Source organism: Miniopterus schreibersii (genome assembly GCF_964146895.1).
Source record: "Miniopterus schreibersii genome assembly, chromosome: 8".
In the NCBI taxonomy this organism is placed as follows: domain Eukaryota; kingdom Metazoa; phylum Chordata; class Mammalia; order Chiroptera; family Miniopteridae; genus Miniopterus; species Miniopterus schreibersii.
Window position 1 is genome coordinate 4,967,124 of NC_138109.1, and position 23,864 is coordinate 4,990,987.

A 23,864-nucleotide genomic window follows, 5' to 3' on the forward strand; every position below is an offset into this window, starting at 1 on the left:
TCGACGATCCTTGCCTCCGCCAGCTATCACATTGGTTGCACAATAGTGACTTTCTAGTTCTATTATTCTTTCTGCTTTTAATAGCTTGCATTTTTCTGTAAAGAGGAATTTTCCCCTTTTCCTCTTTCTCTCTTGCTCTCTTTTTTCTTTTTCTAAACCACAGAACATGCAAAGCAGTTATGTGGTTACTATACCTCTACCTCTACGGACTGCAAACCTACTATGTAAAGTTTGAAGTGGCTTTGCAGTTCCTGCTATCCTTAGACTGTGTTCCACAAGGGTGAATAGATAGAGTACTATGTTTATAAGATACTTGAATTAGTTATTTTTCCTTCTGTGAATATATTCAGTTGGATGTACATTTAGAGGAGGTAGTGTTTTTTCAGAAAGTATATTTTCTGCCCTGGCCGGGTAGCTCAATTGGTTAGAGCATTGTCCCAATATGCCAAGGTTGTGGGTTCAATCCTCCGCCAGGGCACATACAAGAATCAACCAATGAGTGTATAACTAAGTGGAACAAATCAGTGTTTCTCTCTTTCTCCCTTCCTCTCTCTTTAAAAAAATCAATACAATAAAAATAATAAAGTACATTTTCTAACTTTGTGCCTGGAGTATAGAAGTACAATTTACTTTTATGTAATGAACTTCACTGAGTTCTCAGTAATCCTAAAAGGTATCTATAAATTTCCTCAGGTTATTGCTTTAGATAATTGTAGAGTCCGCTAGGTGCTAGAGTGGCTTAAAATAGCCGGTCTGGCCCCCGAGCCTCTGCTCTGCAGGAACTGGCTTGCCTGGTATATGAAGCCATGGACGGCTGTTACTAGTCCCCACCACCATCACCACCAAAGACTTTAAGTCTGAGTCTTTGAAACTTATTCTCAGTAGATGGGGTGGCGCGGAAACTGATTTCATGGTTGTCTTTATTGTTTATGTGGACTTAGGGTCAACCGGGGAGTTCTGCATCCTTCCTGGTGCCAGTGTGCTGACCTCTTCTCCATTTCAGTTTCTGTTCCAGCAGCTGGGAATGCTGGTGTCCTTCGTGAAGAGCCACATCAGACCTTACATGGATGAAATAGTCACCCTTATGAGAGTGAGTAGAAGTTAATGCTTTGGTCTCCTCATCAGTGCTTGGGTCAAGGAATCCTCAGAGCAGGTTTCGACAGCGTGGACATTTTTTCATGGGTCAGGGTAGAACTCTTAGAACCCAAGTATAAGGTGGAGGAAGGTGTCCCATGGCATTAGAAAGGGCGGGGAGGGCTGTTGCTGCAGTGCTCCCGAGTACAAGAGAACAGGTATGAAGTCTGCGGAGAAATCCAGAGGTAATTATTCTGCAGGAAATAGGCTCTTGAGTTCTTTGCCTTACACACAACAAAGCAGTTTCACTGTAATATGTCAACAGTGCATCACTGTTCCCACAAAAGCCCTCTTTCTAACTGCCTGGCCTTAGCTGTGGGAGTGTGTCTCCTAGGACTGTTGAGTACAATGGACTCCTGTTGGGCGCTGAGGAGGAAGGTGCTCCATAACCCTGCTGCCTTCGGGGGCATACATGCTGCCTCATGCGGAAAGGCTCGCATCCCCAATTTTATAACATGTTTTAAGCAGGTGCAGGACTCCCCATTGATGGCAATAGCGATCTTCTGTTTGATGGGAGGCCTGCCTCTTGCTGTTCTATATAACTTAAATGTCTCTGTTGGGAAGGTTCCTTTGTAGAGATGGTTGTGTCCTAAAAGAAGTAGAAGACAGTTCTTCCAAGAATTTCTGTGCTTCACACAAGCCCTTTGTAGTTAGCTTGGAGAAGCAGCAGGACTAAAATCAAAGTGGCTGGCTTCAGAAATGGATCTTCCTGAAACTGGGTCTGAAACTGAAAACCTCCGTGTATGAATAATTAAAGCTGCTCTGTTTCCTGACTGCTGCCATGGTGGCCTCAGTATGAGGAGGCGCCAGGCAGAATGCTAAAGAGTCTGGGGATGGTCCTGGTGAGGGGCAGGGAGGAGCAGTGTGCTTGTAGTTTGAAGCCCAAGTGATCTGTGACTTATTCCCCAAAAAGGACTAATGACCAAAGCAGGGATTTGAGGCAGGGAGACTCATACCTGCTAAATGCAGCTTTCATTTCTTCCAAGGTAGAGAAGCTGCAACAGGGCTCCTCTTGGCTGTTGATCCTGGGCATTAATGAGCTCCTCCAAGCCCAGGAGAACAGTCTTTGTGAACACTGATCCAGTCCACATCCCTGGGCAGGCTGCCTGGCTCCCTTGAGTAGAGCAATCCCTGTGAGGAGCCACGAGTAATACAGTGGGGAGGTAGGGGGCTTTCTCTAAGGAAGACGGAGTGTAGTGCAAAGGAGTGAACATCAGAAAAACGGTGGAGACCATTAGGTCTGTGCTGTTTCTTGGCAAAGCTTCCTTATCTACAGAACAGTAACTTCTCTGAGAGAATCTCTCTCGCTCCAAGCAGAGAGAATGTTTTGCCAGCACCTTTTAGTATGGTTTTTACTTTCTAATTATTATGCTTTAAAAATAATTTTTAAATAAAAATACTGTATGCTTCTATAAAGCCTTCCTCCTGGGGAGTTAGCCTTTGTTTTTATTGATTTCCACTCTGAATTATGAGTATTAATAGGCATGAGTATTAATAGGCATGTGTTGCCATAGTTGGGGTTTCTGTTATCAGTTCTAAAGAAGGCAGGAGGCAACTATGTTTTTTTAGTTGACTCTAAGTGACAGCTTTTCCTCGTGTCAGAGACGTGGGCCAGTTTGCCTTGCAGTGCTGAGGCAGGGCCTGACCACACTTTTATTTTAGCAACGTATGTAGAATGTAATTATGTCGGCATAGAAAAGTGCTTCTTTTGCAGCACTCTCCAGGCCTGAAAATGACATGGACAGTTGTCATGTGATAACTAGCAAAGTCTAAATTCAGAAAGGGCAGAAAGCCTTGTTAACAGTGAAATCACCCTCTGGGAGAGACCAGGTGATAACCAGAGTAAAGAATCCACCCTGGCCCAGCTGGGTGTGGCTCATTAGTTGAGCATCTACCTAGGACCCAGGAGATTGCAGTTCAATTCCCGGTCAGGGCACATGCCCAGGTTGCGGGCTTGATCTCCACTGGGGGTGTGCAGGAGGCAGCCAATCAATGATGACTCTCATCATTGATGTTTCTATCTCTCTCCCTCTCCCTTCCTCTCTCTGAAATCAATAAAGATATATTTTTTTAAAAAATCCACCCTGGATGACTTGAGAGCTCCAGGTGACATAGACATAGACATAGTCATTTGTTCATTCTGTAAAGGTATATTGGGTGGCTGGAATATGCCAGGTGCTCTGCTAGATTCCGGGGAGACAGAGATGGACTGAAGGGGTTCTTTCCCTTAACTAGCTTATAATCTATTAGAGGAAGGGTTGCAAAGAGAATTAAATGTTATAGATGCTAGAAAAGTGGAGGGCAAAGGGACCCAAAGTGGATAATGGAAGGAGAATAGGAAAGCCTTTGTAGGAGAAGTGAGGCTTGAGCCGAGGCTAGAAAGATAAGGCTTAGCTGGGCAAGAGGTAGGATTCTAGGCAAAAAGTGGCATGAGCAAAGCACAGAGGAGCAGAGGAGGCTTGTGCATTCAGAGAAATGCAGTTTTAATTTGTTCACTGTCACTGTGACAGGATACAAGGGCACACGGGGAGAGGAGAGGGAAGGAGCTCATCTTGGGACAGACAGTGCTCACTGTATTTTTGTTCCTTTTTGCCATCTCAGTTCCTTGGTTCATATTTCAGCATATTGGCTTTGCTCCTGTCTCTTCCCTCTTTATAGGAATTCTGGGTCATGAACACCTCAATCCAGAGCACAATCATTCTTCTCATTGAGCAAATTGTGGTAGCTCTTGGCGGTGAATTCAAGCTCTACCTGCCTCAGCTGATCCCACACATGCTACGGGTCTTCATGCATGACAACAGCCCAGGCCGCATCGTCTCCATCAAGGTGAGTAGCCAGGGCATCCTTGAGGAATTTCCAGCATCCATCCAGGTCAGCTAGGAGACAAGACCTTGTTCTATGTGACAGGGTGGTGCTTGATCTATAAGACTGACTAAAAATACTAAGATTGCAGCGTGCAGCTCACAGTCTGCAGCATGCTCACCATCCTCCTTGATTATCCTTATGTTTTGTCTCCTTTAACGGATTTTTCTTGGTAAATGTTTTATCCGAGACTATTTTCTCTGTTATCTAGCAACAAATTCCTTACCAATTAAAATCAGCTCAGAGAAAGCAAAGTAATATGTGATCAAAATAAAGTGAAGGGAGGAAATGCTACCAAAAGAATGTAGTTCAAACCACTTAATAAAGGCTTTTCAGAGTTCCCACAGAAGTTTGAGTTCTCCATAGCACTGCCCCTCCATGTACTTGGATACTTGACACCTGACTGCACCTGTCCATTGCCATGCTTTTGCTCCCTTTTGCAGCTGCTGGCTGCAATCCAGCTATTTGGCGCCAACCTAGACGACTATCTGCACTTGTTGTTGCCCCCCATCGTGAAACTGTTCGATGCCCCTGAAGTTCCACTGCCCTCTCGGAAGTAAGCACCTGCCCTTGGGACAAGCCATCAGCAAACTTTTAGCGTTTTGTTGAAAAGATCCTATTTTAAAATTCCCAGCCTTCTTTTTCTTGTTATTGCAACTCCCGTTATTTTAGTCCAGAAATGTCCCAGGTTTATGGAAATCTTAACTGTCCCCATCCCACTGAAATATATGTTGGATCCATGTCACCTAAAATACCTCAGAAGCTGTACCTTCCCATTGGGTGCTGGTTGGTAAGGTAGCCTCAGCTACTTCTCTTACGTTGGGGCTGCATGTTAGCAGTTACTATATGTTGTGGTTGTTGTAGGGCAGCACTGGAGACAGTGGACCGCCTGACCGAGTCCCTGGACTTCACCGACTATGCCTCCCGGATCATTCACCCGATTGTCCGAACACTGGACCAGTGCCCAGAACTGCGCCCCACAGCCATGGACACGTTGTCTTCACTCGTCTTCCAGCTGGGGAAGAAGGTAAGGCAGCCTACGCGGATGTGCACTCCCGCCTGCCTTTGGGAGAAAGACTGAGCTTCTCCATTTATTAGTCTGTAGGCCTTGAACCTCTGTCGGAAAACTTGGAATTATTGGCGTTTTTTTCCTTCTTCATTTATTCAGCAAATATTTATTGAGCCACCTATGTGGGCTAAGTGCTGCTCTGGGGATAACATATTAAACAGAATGATGTCCTTGTTTTCACAGAGCTTACATTGCAACGAAGCAAAGCTAATAAACACATTTGTTTCATAAGAGTGATGGTGGGAGTGGGAGAGATGCTGTTTATTCAGGGTAGACAGGGAGACCTCTGATAAGTGGACATTTGAGCAGAGACCTAAATAAAGTCCAATCCCAGAGAGGTGGATGCAGGCAGAAGTGATAGCAGCACAAGGGTGGGAGATGGGAGCATGCTTGAAGGGTTCAAGGGACAGCAGGAGAGCAGAATGACTTCAGAGGAGGAAATGGGCAGAGTGCTTGAAGTTCTCGGAAATGGTCAGAAGGCAGGGCTGGGTGGTGCGTGGGAACTAGGTGTTGTATGCTAGCAATTCTCAAATGTGGTCCCAGATGAGCAGTGTCCTAATCTACATAGCTGGGAACTTAGAAATGCAGGTGCTTGGCCTCAGCCCAGACCCACTGAACCAGAAACTCTGGCTGTGGAGCCCGAAATCTCTGTTTTCATAAGCACCACCACCACCCCCCGCCCCGTGATTCTGATGCCATTTGCACATCACTGTTCTAACTGTTGTAATGATTGTAAGTACTTTGGCTTTTACTCTGAGCCAAGACTAGAAGTCATTGGAGGATTTTGAGCACAGGGCAACTATGGTCTGACCTAATATATATATATATATTTTTATATATTTATATATTTTTAATTTTATTTTTGTTTAAAATATTACAGATGTTCCTTTTTCTCCGCAATGACCCGTTCCACCCCGTCCCTTCCCCCTCCCCAGTCCCTCTCCCCACCATTGTCCATGTCCTTGGGTTGTGCGTATATGCATATAAATTCTTTGGTTACTCTCTCCCCCTCCACCCACCTGCCCTCCTCCATCCCTATGACATTAATCAGTTTCATCTGTGCTTCCATGTCATTGAATCTATTCTGTTCATCAGTTTATTAAGTTCTTTAGATTTCACGTATGTGCGAGATCATGTGATGTTTGTCTTTCACTGCCTGGCTTATTTCACTTAGCATAATATTCTCCAGGTCCATCCATACTGTCCCAAAGGGTACAAGATTCTTCTTTTTTACAGCTGCGTAGTATTCCATGGTGTAAATGTCCCACAGCTTTTTTATCCACTCACCTACTGATGGGCACTTGGGCTGTTTCCAGATCTTGGCTATTGTAAACTGTGCTGCTATAAACATCGGGGTACATATATTCTTTCTGATTAATGTTTCAGAATTCTTAGGATACATTCCTAGGAGTGGAATCACTGGGTCAAAAGGCAGCTGACCTAATATTTTAAATGATTACTCTCAGTGCCATGTGGAAGAACAGGCTAAAGAGTAGAAGTGGAGAGACTGTTGAAAGGCCACTGCAGTAACCCAGATGGAAAGTGATTGGGGTAGACTTATAGCAGGAGGGGTAAAACGTGGTTCTGAATACCGCAGAGCGAGCCCAAACCCAGAAGAAATAGCTATAATGTAGTGGTGGTAATGTTCTTTTTCTGCTTCCCACTCTCCAAAGTAATGGTTTCTGATCTCCCTTATCTCCTGTTATAGTACCAAATTTTCATTCCAATGGTGAACAAAGTCCTGGTGCGACACCGAATCAACCACCAGCGCTACGATGTCCTCATCTGCAGGATTGTCAAGGTGAACTGTGCTTCGTTTTGTTTCCAAGCCCCTCATGGTCTTTCCTATTGGTATTCTTGTCATCTTAGCTATGGAAATACGTCTACCCTTTTAGTTCTCAACTAGGGATTGGCAAACTTTTTCTATAATGATAGTACATGTTTTCAGCTTTGTAGGCTACGTGGTCTCTGTAGCAACCACTCAGCCTGAAAGCAGCTCTGTGCACACGTATGAATGAGCCTGGTTGCAAACCAGTAATATTTATTTATGCACACTAAAATACTATGCTCTAATTTTCACGTGTTACAAAATAGTAATCTGTTGATTTTTTCCAACCATTTAAAAATGTAAAAACCATTCTTGGCTGTGGGCCAACATAGGCACAGGCTGTGGACTCTGCAGCCCCTGCTCCTCACCCCTTTACTATTGCTCACAGTTGCTTCCTCTTTGCCAGCTGCATGCTCACACTCTTGTCCGTGACCAAGAGTGACCGGCAAAGACTGGTCTACAGTGGGGAATACAGCCTCATTTTGTCCATACTGGAGCCATACCTACCTAAATCCTGGCTCTTCCAGAAAATAACCTAAGGCTGAGGGATGTTTTCTGAACTAGGAGCACCTCTGGAGTAGCAGGTTTTGTTTATAATCTCTGGTTGCAGGGCTACACCCTGGCCGATGAAGAGGAGGACCCTTTGATTTACCAGCACCGAATGTTGAGGAGTGGCCAAGGGGATGCACTGGCTAGTGGACCAGTAGAAACGGGACCCATGAAGAAACTGCACGTCAGCACCATCAACCTCCAAAAGGCAGGTCCAGTGTTTCTTGGGAGACTTGGAAAGGAGAACCCTGCTCTTCCCTCTTGTTCAAAACTTTCAGCTCTTGCTACCTTTTGTTTAAGACAGCCAAAAACCAGCCCAAGAATTTTTCTGAAAATCTAGATACCATTAACTTAGGTCATTTTGTCTTTCTCAGGGTGTCTGAATTATAAATTTTTTTTACTAGAGGAAAAATAATGAGCAGAGTGTCCTCTTGTGCTCCCTTGGAGCTTTGATCATAGAATACTTGGTTGCCAGTAACATTTTTTACGTGAATGGAACACAACCAGCGAGCCCCTAGTTAGCACGGAGACTGATGATGGCTCTTTAAAGCAGTGCTTTGCAATCTTCTTGGCTCATGGGCTTACCAACCGCTGGGGAGCTTATTAAAATGCTGGTTCTGATTCAGGTGGGGCAAGGTCAGGCCTGATATTTTGCATTTCTAACAAATTCCCAGGTAATGCCCATGCTACTGTTTCATGGACCACACTTTGAGTAGTGAGGTTTTTGATTCTTGCAGATATGTACTGAATTCTCCATGCTATGCTGCCCAAAGTCTGGGATATAACCAGCTTCTCACCATGTATGCCATCAGCCATCCACTTAGGCACATGCAGTTTCAAAATCTCTGAAGTGGATATGAGCAGAATCATCATAGTTACATCACTGACTTTTAAGTAGATATATCAGGTTGCTTGTTTTCCCCCTTTTGCATTAGTCTTTAGTGCTTCTGGGGAGTGGCGGCAGCTCGAGGTTTGGATGTTCACGTGGTATTCCTCGTCCTTTATGGGCAGCTGCACTTCCTGTGTAGCAGCAGAGTGAGGTGAGGAACTGGGCAGGACTGGGGCCCCGTGACCTTTTCTCTACTTGCCCAGGCCCATAAAGATGTGAATACAGACCTGTGGGCATGTGTTCACACACAGTCCGGAGCATTTGGGGTTTATTACTGACTGAGGTGTCAGTCTTTCCCAGACAGCTCTAAAGTGGCCACTGCTAAGAGATGTGTGAGTTTCAGATGGCATGGTGAGAGATCCCTGGGTCAGGAGTGATGCAGCTTTTCCGCCTGGGCTTTGGACTGCTAGTGTCAAACTCTAGAAGGAAAAGAAAGGTCGTAAGTCGCCTGGCATTCCCAGGCAGTTTTGAGGCCACCGTATTTACACCTCACACTGAGGGAAGGACCAAGCAAGGCCATTTCCACCCAGATGTTTTCAGCCTGCCCAGGGTCAGAGTGTTCTTCCAGCCAGGCAGCTGTCTACCCTGGTTTAGAGGTTTAGTCTCTATTTTAGGAAATTCCCCAGTAGTCTAGCTTGCTCCCAGGGAGTTTTGCTTTCTACCCAAGACTTGGAAAAATGAGCATAACCATTGCCAAATAGAAAAAAAGAATCTCTAGATTATCTAACCTGAGAAAAGAGATCAAGTTCACCTCACTTGAGAACTTCTCTCACTTCTGTGATCTCCCTAGTTTAGAGAGGATCAACATGTCTGTTTTGCTGGAGAAATCTTTTAAGAACATATTTTTAAAGTTTGTTATTTAGTAGTTAGGACCAGGCCAATTCAAAGAGATGTCACTTTAATAACTGCAACCGTGTTTCACTCTACTTTCCCAGCTGTGCCCTTAGATAACGTTATCCTCAGATGAGGAGACTGAGGCTCAAATGCAACAGACAAGTACTTTGCCCAGAGCGCCACTACTCTGAGTGGCAGAGCCGGGATTCCAGCCAGGCGTTTCTCACCCCAGAGTAACAGGCCCCTACACGCACAGCATGGACTGTGCCAAGCACTGTTACAAACCCATTACACATAAAAACTTAGCTAATCCTTAAGACACCCTATGAGGTGGGAACTCATCGTTATTTTACAGAGGAGGAAGCTGAGGCACAGAGGAGTTAAGGAATTTGCCCAAGGTTAGACACCCAGATTCACACTCAAGCCCCTGTGCTCCAGAGTGTGGCTGTGGCCACTGCACTATACTGCGCATGTCCAGAGCCAGAGTCTTTCCACCCACCTCCCTAAGCTGCCCCTGGAGTAACTCTCGGTGCCTGGAGAGTTCAGAGTTGAGGAAAGTTGTAGGGCATGTACTGCAAAGTAAAGACTAAGTCTGCTCTATACCTTTGTCTCCATCCCACCATGGTGCCATGTGCCTTGGGCTAACTGCTCACCTGATTGTAACATGACTTGTGATGCTGAGAACCTGAGCACTTCCCCTCTCCCTGTGTGACTCTGCCGTCAGGTGAGCCAGAGTCCTAATACAGAGTGCCCAGGGCCCTCCCCACACTACGGAGGCCATTAGTTGAATGCACTCCGAATGTGATAGACCCCATCCATTCTCAGTCTGTAAGAGCTCTCTGCTTTGCTGATACAATCCGGCACAAATGGGTTGTGAAACAGGCTTTTTCTATACTGTGGTATATTCTAGAATTTGCTGTTATTGCTTTATGGCTTTTTAAGGAAATATCACTCTTTCATTTTTGTGATCTGGGGGAGTTTTATCATGAGGAGTTTAATTTTATATATCAAAGAAGTAGAATAATCATTAAATAGATGAGGACTCTTCACAGTTGTCCCTTGAAGCTGATGGTTTTTCTTTGTCACCTGTGGGATTGCAGGCCTGGGGAGCTGCCAGAAGGGTCTCCAAAGATGACTGGCTGGAGTGGCTGAGGCGGCTGAGCCTGGAATTGCTGAAGGACTCCTCATCACCCTCCCTGCGCTCATGCTGGGCCCTGGCTCAGGCCTACAACCCGATGGCCAGGTATGATGTGTCAGCTCCTTCTGTCCAACTGCAGACTGGGATCAAGGTGATCCACACATAGAAAATGACATATGAGAATTGGTAATAGTACTAGGCAATAGTAAAAGGGCTAGTAGTTTTAATTTTGCTAACTTCTGGGGGGAAAGTAAAGAAAAGGGCAGATTGAAAAAGCTCATCATGCAGGAACAGCATCCATCTTAACCTTACTAGTAGACCCTTCCTCAGTAAATTTAGGTCCAAAATTGTAATTACAAAGTTACAAAGTCACTTACAACTCTGAAAACAGTTATATAATAGTTTAATACAACCTGTTTCCAATAATAATATATTCTAATTATTTATTGCTGCATTACAAATACCACAAAACTTAATGGTCTAAAACAGCAACAGTCATTTTATTTTGCTCATGGCTCTACAGTTTGGTCAGGACTTGGGACAGCTTGTCTCTGCTCCACACAGAGTCAGTGGGGGATGTTTGGCTGGGGGCTAGAAGATTTACTTTCAAGATGGCTTATTCATATGTCTGGCAAGTTGGGTCTGAGTATCAACCAGAAATTCAGCCCTGGCCAGGGGCCTTGGTTCCTCTCCACACGAATTGCTTGATGGATTGCTCAGGCTTCCCTGGAGAATACTGGCTGAGTTCAAGAGTGAGTGTCCCCAAGGAAGTGCATGGTATTTGTATGATCCAGCCTTGGAAGTCATATAGTGTCACTTCTGCCATACTCGGTTGTCCAAGGTAGTCACCAAAGACCCACTCACGTTCAAGGGGTGGAGACATGGATACCACCTCTTGATAGTCCTGGAAGAGCATATGCAACGGCAGAGTGTTGCAGCCATCTTTGGAAAATAGAATTTGCCATAAAAAAACAACTTTTAAATAGTAAATCTTAAACAGCCATTAAAAAGATTTGTAGTATAATGTAAGCGAAGAAAATGGAATACAAAATGGTATAAATGCGTGACTTAAATTATTGAAAATATTTGTACATAGGGAAAAGATCAGAAAGTAGTAGAGCAATGGTTATCTCTAAGTGAGAAGATTTAAGGAGTGATTATTTTATCTTCATTTTTCCCCCCTATTTTCCAAAATTTTCTAAGTGGACATTTATTATTTACAATGAGGCATAAAATAGTGATTTAATTTACAGATGATTCTTCTCAATTGTAAAAAGCAAAGAGCAAGGCATTTTCATTTCACTGTGGCCGCACCGCTGGTATGCTGTTGGAGTGTATTTAGCAGGTGGTGGTGATTTAACAGTGTATTTAGTGATGGTCCCTGGGACTGTTGCTTTGATGCCATGATTTGGTTCCTCTCATTTCTTTCAAATATTTTTATCATGCTTTAAAAATAGCTCCTAGGACTTCTCTGTTTCCGTAGTGTGCAGATTTTGTATGTTTAGCTGGCGTGGTGTACCTCTTTTCTACTCCAAGTCACTTTTGAGCACAGTGTCATCCAAGAGACTTGTGATAAATACACACATATGTGTTTACCCCTTAGTGCCATCTATTTTCATTTGGGATCCAATGTAGCCTCGGACCTAAATCAGAAAGCTTATTTCTTAATTTGTATGGGAATTCTTTCCGTCTTTACATTACTCTTTGAATTTCAAATAGTGTTCTTTCCATCAGATAGATTCCAAATTACATACATTGGTCTGATTTACTCTTTTTAAAAAAATATATTTTTTAATTGATTTCAGAGAGAGGAAGGGCGAGGGAGACAGAGATAGAAAAATGAAAAATCAGTGATGAGAGTTATTGATCGGCTGCCTCCTGCACACCCCCTGCTGGGGATTGAGCCCACAACCCCAGCATGTGCCAGGATGGGGAATCTCTTGGATCATAGGTCGATGCTCAACTGCTGAGCCACGTTGGCTGGGCTGATTTGATCTTTTAATGTAACAAAAAGTGGATGCAGAGCCATCAAATGCTTAACCTACACATTATAGGCATATTCTATAGTTTCCAACTCCACTCCTCCCACATTCACCAAAAACGAAGGGATAGGATGAAGTTCAGGTGTCGGGTAGCAAATATGTTCACCCATATGATGCTGTAGTGATTTAAAATTGTATTGGTAATGTTAGAATTAGCACCTCTGGTTCCAGGTCTTTGAAGGCCCCAGCTATGAGAGACTGGCTTAGAGAATCTTTTAAGACTTGAGGACTTGAATTCTATTCTCAAATGCTTCCAGTTCCTTAAGTTCTGTTGTCATTTTGTTTATGACCATCCAAAAAAAAGCATTCTGGTTTTATTTTGAAAAGCAGTAGCAGATGCTGCCTTTGCCATTTCCAATTTTAGGAATTTGGACATTGCCTGAGAAACATCCCAAAAACCATTTGAAGATTATTTTCAGAATCCATTAATGCCAATTTCTATGATAGAAGTCCTCTTTCTGTTCATTTGTTCCATGAGGAGCAGTGGTGCAAAAACTGCCAAGAAATGTGCCTTTTACTCTACTCTTCTTTCTCCTCTTGCCCCCAACACAGGCCCTGTATGTCACAGTGTCTATACCTGCTTTATAAAATTCTGTAGTCACTAGCCACATGGGGTTATTTTAATTTAATGAAAATGAAATAAAACTTAACATTGAATTCCTCAGTCATACTCACCACACAGTTCATGCCCTCAATGCCCAGTGGCTACTATATTGGACGGGGAAGATATAGGCCATATCCAGCAAGTTCTATTGGACAGCACTGCTCTGTATAACCAATGTCAGTGAAGCCAGGAGTAGCCTGGTATGTATGACTCTGCACCGGGCAGAGGCGTGAGAGGTATTTCCAGCCTCTCTGTCCTCTCCTCTCTGCCTTCAGGGATCTCTTCAACGCTGCCTTTGTGTCCTGCTGGTCTGAACTGAACGAAGACCAGCAGGATGAGCTCATCAGAAGCATCGAGTTGGCCCTCACCTCACAGGACATCGCCGAAGTCACACAAACTCTTTTAAACTTGGCTGAATTTATGGAACACAGTGACAAGGTGAGACTTTTCCCCGTTGTCCAGGTGGAGCCCGACAGGGAACCAGCTGGTGGGAGGGGAGAAGCACCCACGCAGCCCACTCCTGTTTGTGTTCTGCCTGCCATTTTCCTATGCTGTGGGGTTCTGCTCTCCTCCAGGGCCCCCTGCCATTGAGAGATGACAATGGCATTGTTTTGCTGGGTGAGAGGGCTGCCAAGTGCCGAGCATATGCCAAAGCGCTACACTACAAAGAACTGGAGTTCCAGAAAGGTCCCACCCCCGCCATCCTAGAGTCTCTCATCAGGTAGGCTGTAAACCATTTTAAATTATTGCCTTTATCTCAAATGACTTCTTTCCTCCCACTGTTTGTTGCCAATTCACTGGAGTCACGTGGAGACTTCTGCTCTGTGAAATCTGCCATCAGGTCTGGTCAACACATTTAAATGAGAAGGGGTTGCACATGGCTCTCCCAGTACTCCAGCCACAGTTATCATTTCTGGTGATCCTTAGCACCAGGGCTCCTCTTGTTTTTCAACCTCTGTTTGCTTATCCCAGTGAAGTCCATCTAGAAGCAGTTTTGTTTCCATAGCAGCCTAGGAAAAACTGATTTTATGTCTGGGTTAGATAGCGCTCTCTGGGGCAGGAGTGGGAAGCACTGGTTCCTGTGCCTCAGAGACCACCCAGAGATGGGGTGGGCTTTTGTTGACCACGTATGTTGGTGCCTGCATGGTGCTCCTCTGGAGTTCTGTGATTATAAAAGGCAGTGAAGTCTAAGAGTCAGTGGTCCTTTCCCCTGGTTTGGTTATGTTCTGTCCTCTCATAAGCTGGTATTCAGTCTTCTAGGTATGGACAAAATAGGTTGTTTAATAAATTTTCTACTGTGATGAAATTACAAGCACCCCAAACTGCTAGCTCCAGCTCCTGGAGAACTCACTTTCCCTGATGATGATCAGAGAATATTAGCCCTGGGATCTAATTATCTTCACATAAATGCCAACATGACAGTTTAGGAAAAATCACCTGGCTAGTAAGTGCCTCCTCTGTGGCTGGAACAGGCTGCCAGGCGTGGTGCTTCCTTCACTTGAGAGCATAATCAGATAGCAAGTTCTCTGCCAGCTCTGCTTTTGAGTAGATACTAAAAAGTATTCCTGTAGACACTAAAAAGTGATCAAAAAAATCAAAATAGAATCATGTTCTTGCCCAGCTAAATTGGACTTGGAGAGAATGTTGATTTCTCAAATACCACATGTTATTTTAGAAACATGCCATCCTGTGGGGTGGACTTTAGTTTCTAACTAGGCCCCGCAAATGTGAAACCTGTGCTGCTTCCTTCAGTCTCTGGCTTAGGTCATGCAGTCTTGTTTGATAACTGAATATAGTAACTTGATCATCAATAACTAGTTTTGCACATTAACTTCCCTGCTAACCTTTCTCTGCAACCTCCCTCACCCTACCCCAGATTTCCCCCAGTTTTGAGAGATAATAGATTCATTAATGTTTATGCACATTTGTAGTAGAAAGATATAGTCAGGGGCCTGGAAAAGTGTTCAAAAGGTCATTTAAATTATTAAGCCAATATAATTGAAAATCAGTCCTCAGAATTCCCTGCAGATTAATGTTGGCTGTAAGAAAACAAACGCCTCTGTCCCCAGGTAAAGCCTATACTTGAAGCTCTGCGGTTTGTACCCTTTGACCTACACCTCCCATTTCCCTGTCGCCCATGTCCTGGCAACCACCATTCTATTCTATGTTTGTCTGAAATCAGCTTTTTTTTTTTTTTTTTTAGATTTCACATAAGTGATACCACGTAATATTTGTCCGTCTTTGTCTCTTATTTTACTTAGCGTAATGCCCTCCAGATTCATCCATGTTGTCACAAATGACAGAATTTCCTTCCTTTTATGGCTAAATAGTATTCCTGTGTGTGTGTGTGTGTGTGTGTGTGTGTGTGTGTGTGTGTGTGTGTGTATCGCCTTTTCTTTTTCCATTCATCTGTCAAAGGACATTTAGGTTGTTTCCATATCTTGGCTATTATAAGTAATACTGCAGTGAACGTGGGTGCAGGTACCTGTTTGGGATGGTGATTTCATTTCCTTCTGATATATATCCAGAAGTGACATTTCTGAATCTCATGGCAGTTCCATTTTTAATGTTTTGAGGAACCTCCACACTGTTTCCCACAGTGGCTGCATCAGTCTGCCCTCCCGCTAGCAGTGCACAAGGTTCCCTTTCTCCATACCCTCGTCCACACTTGCTCTCTCTCATCTTTTTTGTAATAGCCATCCTGCCAGATGTGAGCTGTGAGGTGATGTTGTGTTTTTGATGATTAGTGGTGAGCTTATTGGCCATGTGGATGTCTACTTTGGGAAAATGTTTATTCAGTTTCTTTGTCTGGTTTTTAATAGGATTATTTGCTTTTTTGCTATTAAGTTGTATAAGTTCCTTATATTTTGGATATTAACCCCTTACTAGGGGTTAAGGTTTGCAAATATTTTCTCCCATTCTATAGGTTGTTCAGTTTGATTGTTTCCTTTGCTGTGCAGAGCTTCTTAGTTTGACTAGTCCCACTTGTTTATTTTAGCTTCTGTTTCAAAGAGGCTCAGTTGTGTTTTCATTGTGGGGCGTATGGGACGCGGGAGAGAATCACAGGTACCTTAGGCTCTTCCTCTCTTATCGCCTCATCTTTCGCCCTCCCTTTTCTAGAAGTGCTGTATCGTGCTGGCTGCTAAGCATCTCAGGTTCTCCTGCCTGCCTTAGGAAGCTCTGTCTGAATGCCTGTCTCTGGGACGCCCTACTCAGGACACTTTGTGTTTACTCAGTTTATTTCTTTGAAAATCCCCAGTGTTCTTGTTTTTAAGGTTAAGTAGGTTCCCAGCAATCAAAGGACTGTAGATACAATTTTAAAATACTGAGTAAGCATCATGGCTTACACACTGACTGGTTCAAGGGAATGGTTCTTTTGGGCAAGGAAAAATGACTTCCTAAAAGTCAGAATTGTTTGTCATATGTTATGACTGAGGTTACTTTCCCTCTCTCTATGTGTTAATTTGCTCAAGTAGAAAGTAGTTAGCAAAGTATTTTGAAGCCAGGTGATGGCATTGGCCTCCTTGGGGGTTAGGTGGTTAGGCCAGATCTGACCTCCTAAGACCACAACAAAATGAGTCTCTTTCTCACTGTTCACCTTCTGATTTTTCACTTAAACTTTTTACCATGCTCTAAGTGGTCATGGTGATCATTTAAAAACAAACGTGTTAAAAATTTATTATAGGAGGAAAAAGGAACTTTGAATATTTAAAACAGTCTATTTTATTTTTACAAAGCATGAGTTATTAACCATAGTGCCATCTACCTTCATTTTTCAGCCAGTTTTTATAGACAAGATAAAAGAGGAAGCTCTTTTCTTTAAAAGTAAATAAAAATAGATATATCTGTAGACTGAATAGTTTCAGGCAGCGTCGTGCAAGCGTCCACGAGAGAACCTATCCCCACCTCCCGCTGGAGCTCCCTTGCCACCACCAGCCCACTACCTGCTTTTAGTGCTGTACCCTGATGGAGGCCTAGCAGGAGAAGCTCTCTGAGGCCAGCAGCAAGGCCTAGTGCCCTGGAGTACCTGCCAGTCAAGTCCAACCTGGATCAGCTCACCTCCAGCAGAACAATTATTGTCTTTTTTTTTTAATGTGTAGACTGAAGGTAATTTTATTGGATTTAAAAATAGAAACTCCTCTCTTCCATGATCCCCTTTCATGTCTTTATCTAACACCCAGGGTCTCTCCTTGAGAACCAAAATATTTGGTTCTTTTTAGCAAAGGAACTTGTTTCTGCCCTCCCCTCACCTTAGAGATGGATAAAGTCATCTCACAATTATTTTTTTTTTTCATAGAAAAATCATGTGGAAAAAAGCTGCTGCTATGTCAGGGATCACAGCCAGGAGAACCCATTCAGACCAGCCCCCCAAGAAGGACGTGTCAGAACCGATTGTATTCAGATGCTTCCCATTTACTGTAACGTCCTGGTACATGTGGTTGTATTGTGCCCCTCAGAGACTGACTCTCTCCCTGGAGACCCTAGGCCGCTTTCCAGGCATACCCTTTCTGTCCTCTCCCTGTCCTCCACCCTCCCAGCCTCCATTTGTCTCCAGCTCTCCAGCCCTGCTCCACAGAAGGTCTCCTTTTAGGGCTGGAAGTCTTCTGGGCGGATTTTCATCTCCACTCGTTTGAGGGAGTAGGTAGAGCCATGCCAGCCATACCAGGTGATGCCATCCAGGTGCTTGTTGTGCTCCCCAAGGCGATAGAAGACTCCGTTGAGGTTGGAGTCCGTGCAGCAGTTGTACCAGTATCCGCCTGGTGCAAGAAACAGATCAGTGCTAGTGGGCTGAGTGTACCCTCCCCTTGGACATGGCTGATAGGCGAGACCACAGGGGTTCGTTTAGTAGTTTTTTTAGTAGTAGCTAAGCAGTCAGAGCCTATATAAAAAGGAAATGCCAGATCAGGATGTCAGCTGTGCAGTTATAATTCACACTTTCTCTTCAAGTGGGACTGTGGACTTATACCTGAACTTCCCGCCACCCCAGATCTCACCTTTGCGGAGCTGCGCGCACTTGTCTAAGCAGTTGTCATTGTCCTTGTCCTTGGTGCTGAAGGCTGTGTTGTTATGATAGATGAGGGCGTCATTGCCCACATTGCCACTGTAGTTCCCCAGAAAGAGGCGGTAGCTGTTCAGTTCATTGCCCAACACAAAGTGGCTGTACTCAGCATAGCGCAAGTTGCCCTCCCAGTCCTGTCAGAGGAGGCAGAGCCTGAGAAAAACTGCTGCAGGTGTCATTTCATCCCACCCTGCACCTCATCTTTCTCCAGCTGTAGCCACACATCTTTTTACTGCTGGGAATTGAGTAAGCTTTATTGCTTATTTACCTCTAAACCTGGGAATCAGAAAACAAGGGTCCTAGACCAAACTGCTCTCCTGAGTCACCACACGCCTTGATTAATCTCTCTGTATCCTCTCACTTTCTTGTCCATAAGGTTTTTATAGTACCCCATTTAGAGATGTCATAGAGTAATTTGAGAATATAGTGATGCTTCAAGGCTTTTGATGAGGGACACCAACCAGTGTCAGTATGGTTTGCACATTAGAGGACCTTGTGCCCCAGGCCGCTGACTGTTGGATTACTCTACTCTGGCCTGAGTCTAGCCTCTTCCTGTGCACCTGCAGCCTCACTTTTCTGAAAAGTAGGAACAAATCTATTCTTTCTCAACTGTACTGTAACCTAAAGGAAAACCATCATAATACATAAGCCTAAAGTAAGTAGGAATAGGAATGGCGTCCCCAGAGTTGTGCAGTCGTGTGTGGTGGCCTGGTCCAGTCCTGGGACGCAGGCCTTGTTCTCACCTCCATCTCCACACGGAGCCGGGTTGGCCGTCTAGAGAGCCGGTGGATGTGTTCGTTCCCCAGCCAGAAGTCCCCGCGGATGCTGCCAAAGCCCTGCTTATACTGCTTCCAATCCCGGTAGAAGGAGACAAGGCCACTCTTTCGTCTCTGAATGATGGTCCAGCCACCACCTGCCATCTCCATGTCACAGAACACCTGGAGCAGAAAGGATGCTCTGGTCAGGGACCCGCAGAGGCAGGAGCAGGAGCATGAGCATGGGGTGGCCTTCACCTCCCTTCTCCCATCCCTGTAGAGCCGGGGATGTCCGCTCTCCCATAGCCACGCAGGCTCTATTCTGCCCGAGTGATCAAATTTGAGAATGATCCAAGCTGAGGACAGGGCTAGTAAGTGCACATCAGGTTTGAAGGGGAAACTCCAGGCACTTCTGATAGGCTCCCTCCGTGTTCTCTCTTCTCCCCCAAAGACCAGCTGCTTTAGGACATGGCAAGAGATTTTAGCTAGTTAGGTGGTAGTTCTAGAATTATCTAACCTACTTCAGAAGGTTGGTCTTTAGTTGATAATGATTTGAAAGGGCAAAACAGATGCTTGGATTTTTCCCCCCATAAACTGAGTGGATAGCTCCCTGGTATGTGATATGCTTGTTTCTATCTTGAGTTTCCATTTTGTTAGAATCTGACTAGTCCTATTGTCCCTTTGCGGGTATTGGAGGAACATGGGTGGTGATGGCCTCACCTCCAGCTCAGGGCTGCCCAGGAAGTCATCGGGAGGAAGCTTATATACTCCAGAGATGCGGTAGTTCTTCTGGTAAAGGGATGAGCAGTCATAGATGGCATCTACGAAGAGGACAGACCACAGCAGTGAGCATACAGACCCGGGTCCCTGGCAACAGGGCCTTCCTGCTGCATAGAAGGTGAAAGTCTAAGCACTGGCTCCATTTCAACCACGAAATTCATAGGAATGTTCATTGCTAGGCAGTGTCTGGATGTGACAGACCAAGAGTGGGTGTATTTTGGCTTCACCAGTGGTGGGAACTGAGGGATGGGGAAGCCCTTCACCTGGAGAACATCCATGGGACAATCAGATGATTCCAGGTTTACTGCAAAATAAATTATCCTGCAGTAGTTCTAGCCCGAATCCTGGAATTATTACAGTGTGCGGGGCCACATAACAGATGCTCTAACAGATCCAACTTTGGGACATCCAGCCTCTACTCCTAGGTAATCATGAGTGTCTTGTGGGATTCAGTTTTGTTGTTTCTTGGTTTGGTTGGTTGGCTTTATTGTTTTTCAGAGGTAATGGCTACTAGGTCCCTAATTAAGGGAGATGGATTTATAATCTTGCCTTTCCCTCCTTAATCTCACTCTGCTAGACAAATGCACTTTGAGGCACCCCTGGACCCCTTCCCCTGGAGTGGTTGTTAGAGCAGGGAAGTGAGAGCATTAAACAGGCTGGTTTTCACTTGGGGGTTGATTTAAATGTTTCCCCAGCTGCCCTGGGGGCTACTGCTTTATACCAAGTTTGTCTCCTTGTTCTAAATATTGAAGACGTAGTGGAAGGGACTGTCTTTCCTGAGAGGATTCAGAGAGTGGGAACTGGTGCTGACCAGAAACACTTCTGCCCTCTGTGTCTTGGGAGCTTCTTCTGGTGACCATTGCACTGGGCCTTCGAGGAGAGCACACATGTGGCAGGTGGAAACATTTCCTCCTGGGAATTGTCCAAGGCAGAGCACGTCGGGGAGGGGAAAGGGTTGTCTGTGCCAGCAGAGTTCTACACTTTCTATTACTGATGCAAGCATCAGCTTACTGCTTTCTCCAAGGGGCTACCTGTTTGCAGAGTATAAAGGTGACCCAGCACCTAGTAATACAGAAGAAAAATAAGCAGTGTTGTTTTGGGCAAAAGTAAGAGGCCCGGCAGGAGAGCTGCATTTGACTCCAAGAAACTCCCTGCTGGGGGTGAGAAAACCCCCTTTGGAGGAGCAGGAAGCGGCACGGTCAGATTAACCTATCTCACAAACCGCACCAGGACTCGCTTGTCTAGAAAATGGCCTGTGAGTCCCAAACTGAGGGTCAGGAAGTACATGCTCAGAAAGTGACTTACGCACGTTGCTTTGGATAACAGAACTTTTAAGCTTAATTTCATGTTAAAACTTTTTCATTTGAACTGAGGCTATCCAGTTACTTACTCTCTTCTTTGTCCTTGACTTAGTTTATAGTGCGACCAAAAGTTTTTATATCAGCAAGAAATGACGTATCTATAGGATACGCTCCTTATAATTAATAATTTCCTGATAATTTTGGAAAACCGGATTTCTCTCTAATAAAGTCACTTGGCCCATCTGAGCTGAGCTAACCATAAGCTGAAAATTATTATGCAAGAGAAAACATTAAGTATGCCTTATTTTTGGCCTCCCCAAAATCTAGATTTCAGCGTTACATTTTCTTATTTCCTGTACTATTAGGCAGAATTTTGAGATCATGGGGAAAAATAGAAATATCAAAATTGAGGAACCTTGAGGAGCCGGTCCTTTCCTGAACACAAAGGAAATTTTCAAATGTCCCTGCGCCGTGTCTGCACACTTCATTCTGAGCCAGCAAGAAGTTAGGTTTGCAGAGAGAGGAGACACAATTCCATTTACACCCGTTCCACTAAATGTTAGAGACATGAGAGAACTGTTTTTGGCAAAACTTTGCTTCTAGAGCAACAGACGCTATGGTTTCGGTGCTCACTCCTGCTTCCTTGGTACTGTCAGCTCTGGGTAAGGAAGGGGACCAATTGGGAAATTTGAACCCTCTTTCTAGGACTTGCTGTGTGACTTTTGGTAAACCATGTGATCTCTCTGTGCTCCAAGATGGTAATTCATACCTTCAGTGTGCTGAAACACTGTGTGAATAAGAGACCTGTGAAGGTACTGGGTAAATTTGCAGAACATTAAAAATCAAAAGAAATACTTCTTAAGCCTTTAGTAAAGAGAAAATAGAGCTAATAGCACATACCCAAGAAAGTATGCCCCCAAAGAACCCCCAATAATTGTTCTGATGACCACGTTACCTAGAAAGCAATGCTACAGACAGGAGACACTGGGCTCTGTGAGGGCAGGGTGGTGAGAACGTGCTCCTTACCTGCCGAGGTCTGCGTGACAGTCTGTGCTGCCTGCAGTTGCATGATGTCAATCTGGTTGTTCATTTCCGAGTACTTGCTCTCGGCCTCTGTGAGCCGAGACTCCATACGCTTGGTGTTGCTCTCCAGCTCCATCACCTGCATGACCACGCTGACCCAGTCCCTCTCCTGCTTCTTGCTCAGTTCACTCAGCAGACTGCTTAGGTTGGCGATTTGGGCCTTGAGCTCCTTCACTTCCTCACAGCAGGCAGCCACTTTGAGCTGCCCAGGTGTCTTGCGCTTAGGGGGCTTCTGTGGCCACACAGGGTGGCTGACAAAGGCCAAGATGAAAATGCAGAGCCAGGTCACAGCTGAGAGAGTCTTTTCCAGCATCTTTCGTGGGCCTGGGCGAGGAAGGCTCTTCCTGTAGGGGAATCTGGATCTGCCCGGCTGAGGTTTGCAAAGCTGCAGCAATTATAACCTTGCACTCTTGATGGGCCCACCACTCTGTTTTCTCTTTCCTGGCTCTTTCTTACTGGCCTTTGTCAAAGCTTGAGTTTCTGAAAGTGCAGCTTAATTGGGAATCCTATAGCTTTCCTTCCCAAACCTAAATGCTCTACAAACTCAGCATCTTAAATACCATTTGCTGCCTGCACCTCCACCCCATGTGCATGGCGCTTTAGCCACTCCCAGCTCATCTGGGAGGGTCAGGTGCCTGTTGGGTGAAGTCAGCGTAAACTTAGGCCAGAGAAAGGAGGAGGGAGACAGGGCGAGTCTGTCTTTCCTTGCCGACACAGTCTGGGCCGGGACCAGAGGACTGCGAATTTGTGTGTTTCCAGTTTCGCCTATTAGATTATGCCCCTGCCAGCCACTGGCTCAACTCTATCAGCAAGCAGGGCAGGGTCAGAAGAATTTCCAAATTCCATTCTAAAGGTTATATAACCATGGGGTGAGCGTAAGGTAGGCAGAGAGAGTTGGGAATGAGACTCTGCTCACCCAGGGAGGCCTGTTAATGTAATCCAGGCTGTTTATAGGAGGGCCCGGCCGCCGGATGTGCTTTTAACAAGGCTGCCTACTCCTTTCCATGATCGCCACTCAGTGTTTTACAAAGCCCCCGTCCAACCTGAATCCAACAGCATCTCACATTGGAAAGCTGACAGTTTAGAAAAGCTCTAGAAAGAGGAGGGCGGAGTAAATCTCTTAGGAAGCAAAAAAAGACTTTGTAGTTTGTATCCGTGGGATCTGCTTGGTGATCTTTCTTTTTACATACTCTCTCCAGCAGAGAGTGGGCTTCTCATACTTGACTTTAGCAAGGAGGTATCAGAGGCCGCAGCAGGGAGGAAACCTCAGGAGCAATGGACATGGTTCTAGGTCGGTCACCCACATTTCCGTTGGTCTTCAGGCAGAACAGAACCCTTGGCCCGTGATGCAAAGCTTGGAAAATACATTAAATCATAGAGAAAAGAAGCCCCGAATATATCCATATCCAGAGTCTCCTTTTCCTCTTCCTGTGCAGTGTGGCTGCACATCCGAAATTATTCTCTGTATATCCCTGAAAATAGGGATACTATGATTTTTCATGTACTATATTTGAAGGGCACGCCTTTGGAAATAAATGGGAAAAAACCTGTGATTTCAGCAAACCTTAAATTCTTAAAATGAGCTTTTCACTAAGAATCTATACAAAGGTCCCTTTGTCCTGAGACAGTAACCCTGTCTTTGAAACACATTCTTGCACTTTCCGTGTTACAGAGCCACTGAGGCAGTTCCTGTACTGTTGCTATTCTGCGTGGGCCCTTCACACACAAGCCAAGCCAACTCCTGATAGCTTTCCTTCCCTGCCATGACCCCCCAGAGTCCTTTCTCATCAGAGCTTTTAGCTTCTCAGAGAGTCATTTCTGTCCAGGTAGCTGGAGTGACCAAACAGTTTTTTGTCTCTAAATCAAAAAGCAGTAGTGGATCACATGGATCAGGGTTTGTTTTCTTACATCATATCCTCTGCCTACTAAGGGGTGAG

General features: G+C 44.9%; 2 protein-coding genes across 4 annotated transcripts in view; one reads left to right on the plus strand and one right to left on the minus strand.

Annotated features, from left to right (window-relative positions):
- MTOR (mechanistic target of rapamycin kinase) overlaps positions 1-23,864 on the plus strand; it is a 99,130-nt gene that overhangs the window by 22,739 nt on the left and 52,527 nt on the right. For all 3 annotated transcript variants that reach the window (XR_013999378.1, XM_081144969.1, XM_081144970.1), the window contains exons 20-28: positions 1,004-1,090; positions 3,793-3,960; positions 4,440-4,552; positions 4,861-5,023; positions 6,774-6,866; positions 7,504-7,650; positions 10,266-10,408; positions 13,225-13,387; positions 13,525-13,670. Coding sequence is in view for 2 of the 3 variants with exons in the window: in XM_081144969.1 (XP_081001095.1) it covers positions 1,004-1,090; positions 3,793-3,960; positions 4,440-4,552; positions 4,861-5,023; positions 6,774-6,866; positions 7,504-7,650; positions 10,266-10,408; positions 13,225-13,387; positions 13,525-13,670 (1,223 nt within the window). In the remaining variant the exon portion in view is untranslated. The remainder of the gene's footprint in view (positions 1-1,003; positions 1,091-3,792; positions 3,961-4,439; positions 4,553-4,860; positions 5,024-6,773; positions 6,867-7,503; positions 7,651-10,265; positions 10,409-13,224; positions 13,388-13,524; positions 13,671-23,864) is intronic.
- On the minus strand, positions 17,032-22,647 carry ANGPTL7 (angiopoietin like 7). Its single transcript, XM_081144972.1, has 5 exons — positions 21,871-22,647; positions 19,484-19,584; positions 18,752-18,946; positions 17,944-18,142; positions 17,032-17,706 (listed from the first exon to the last, which is right to left on the minus strand). Exons 1-5 carry the CDS (start codon positions 22,238-22,240, stop codon positions 17,537-17,539), a joined length of 1,035 nt encoding a protein of 344 aa, XP_081001098.1. The 5' UTR covers positions 22,241-22,647; the 3' UTR covers positions 17,032-17,536.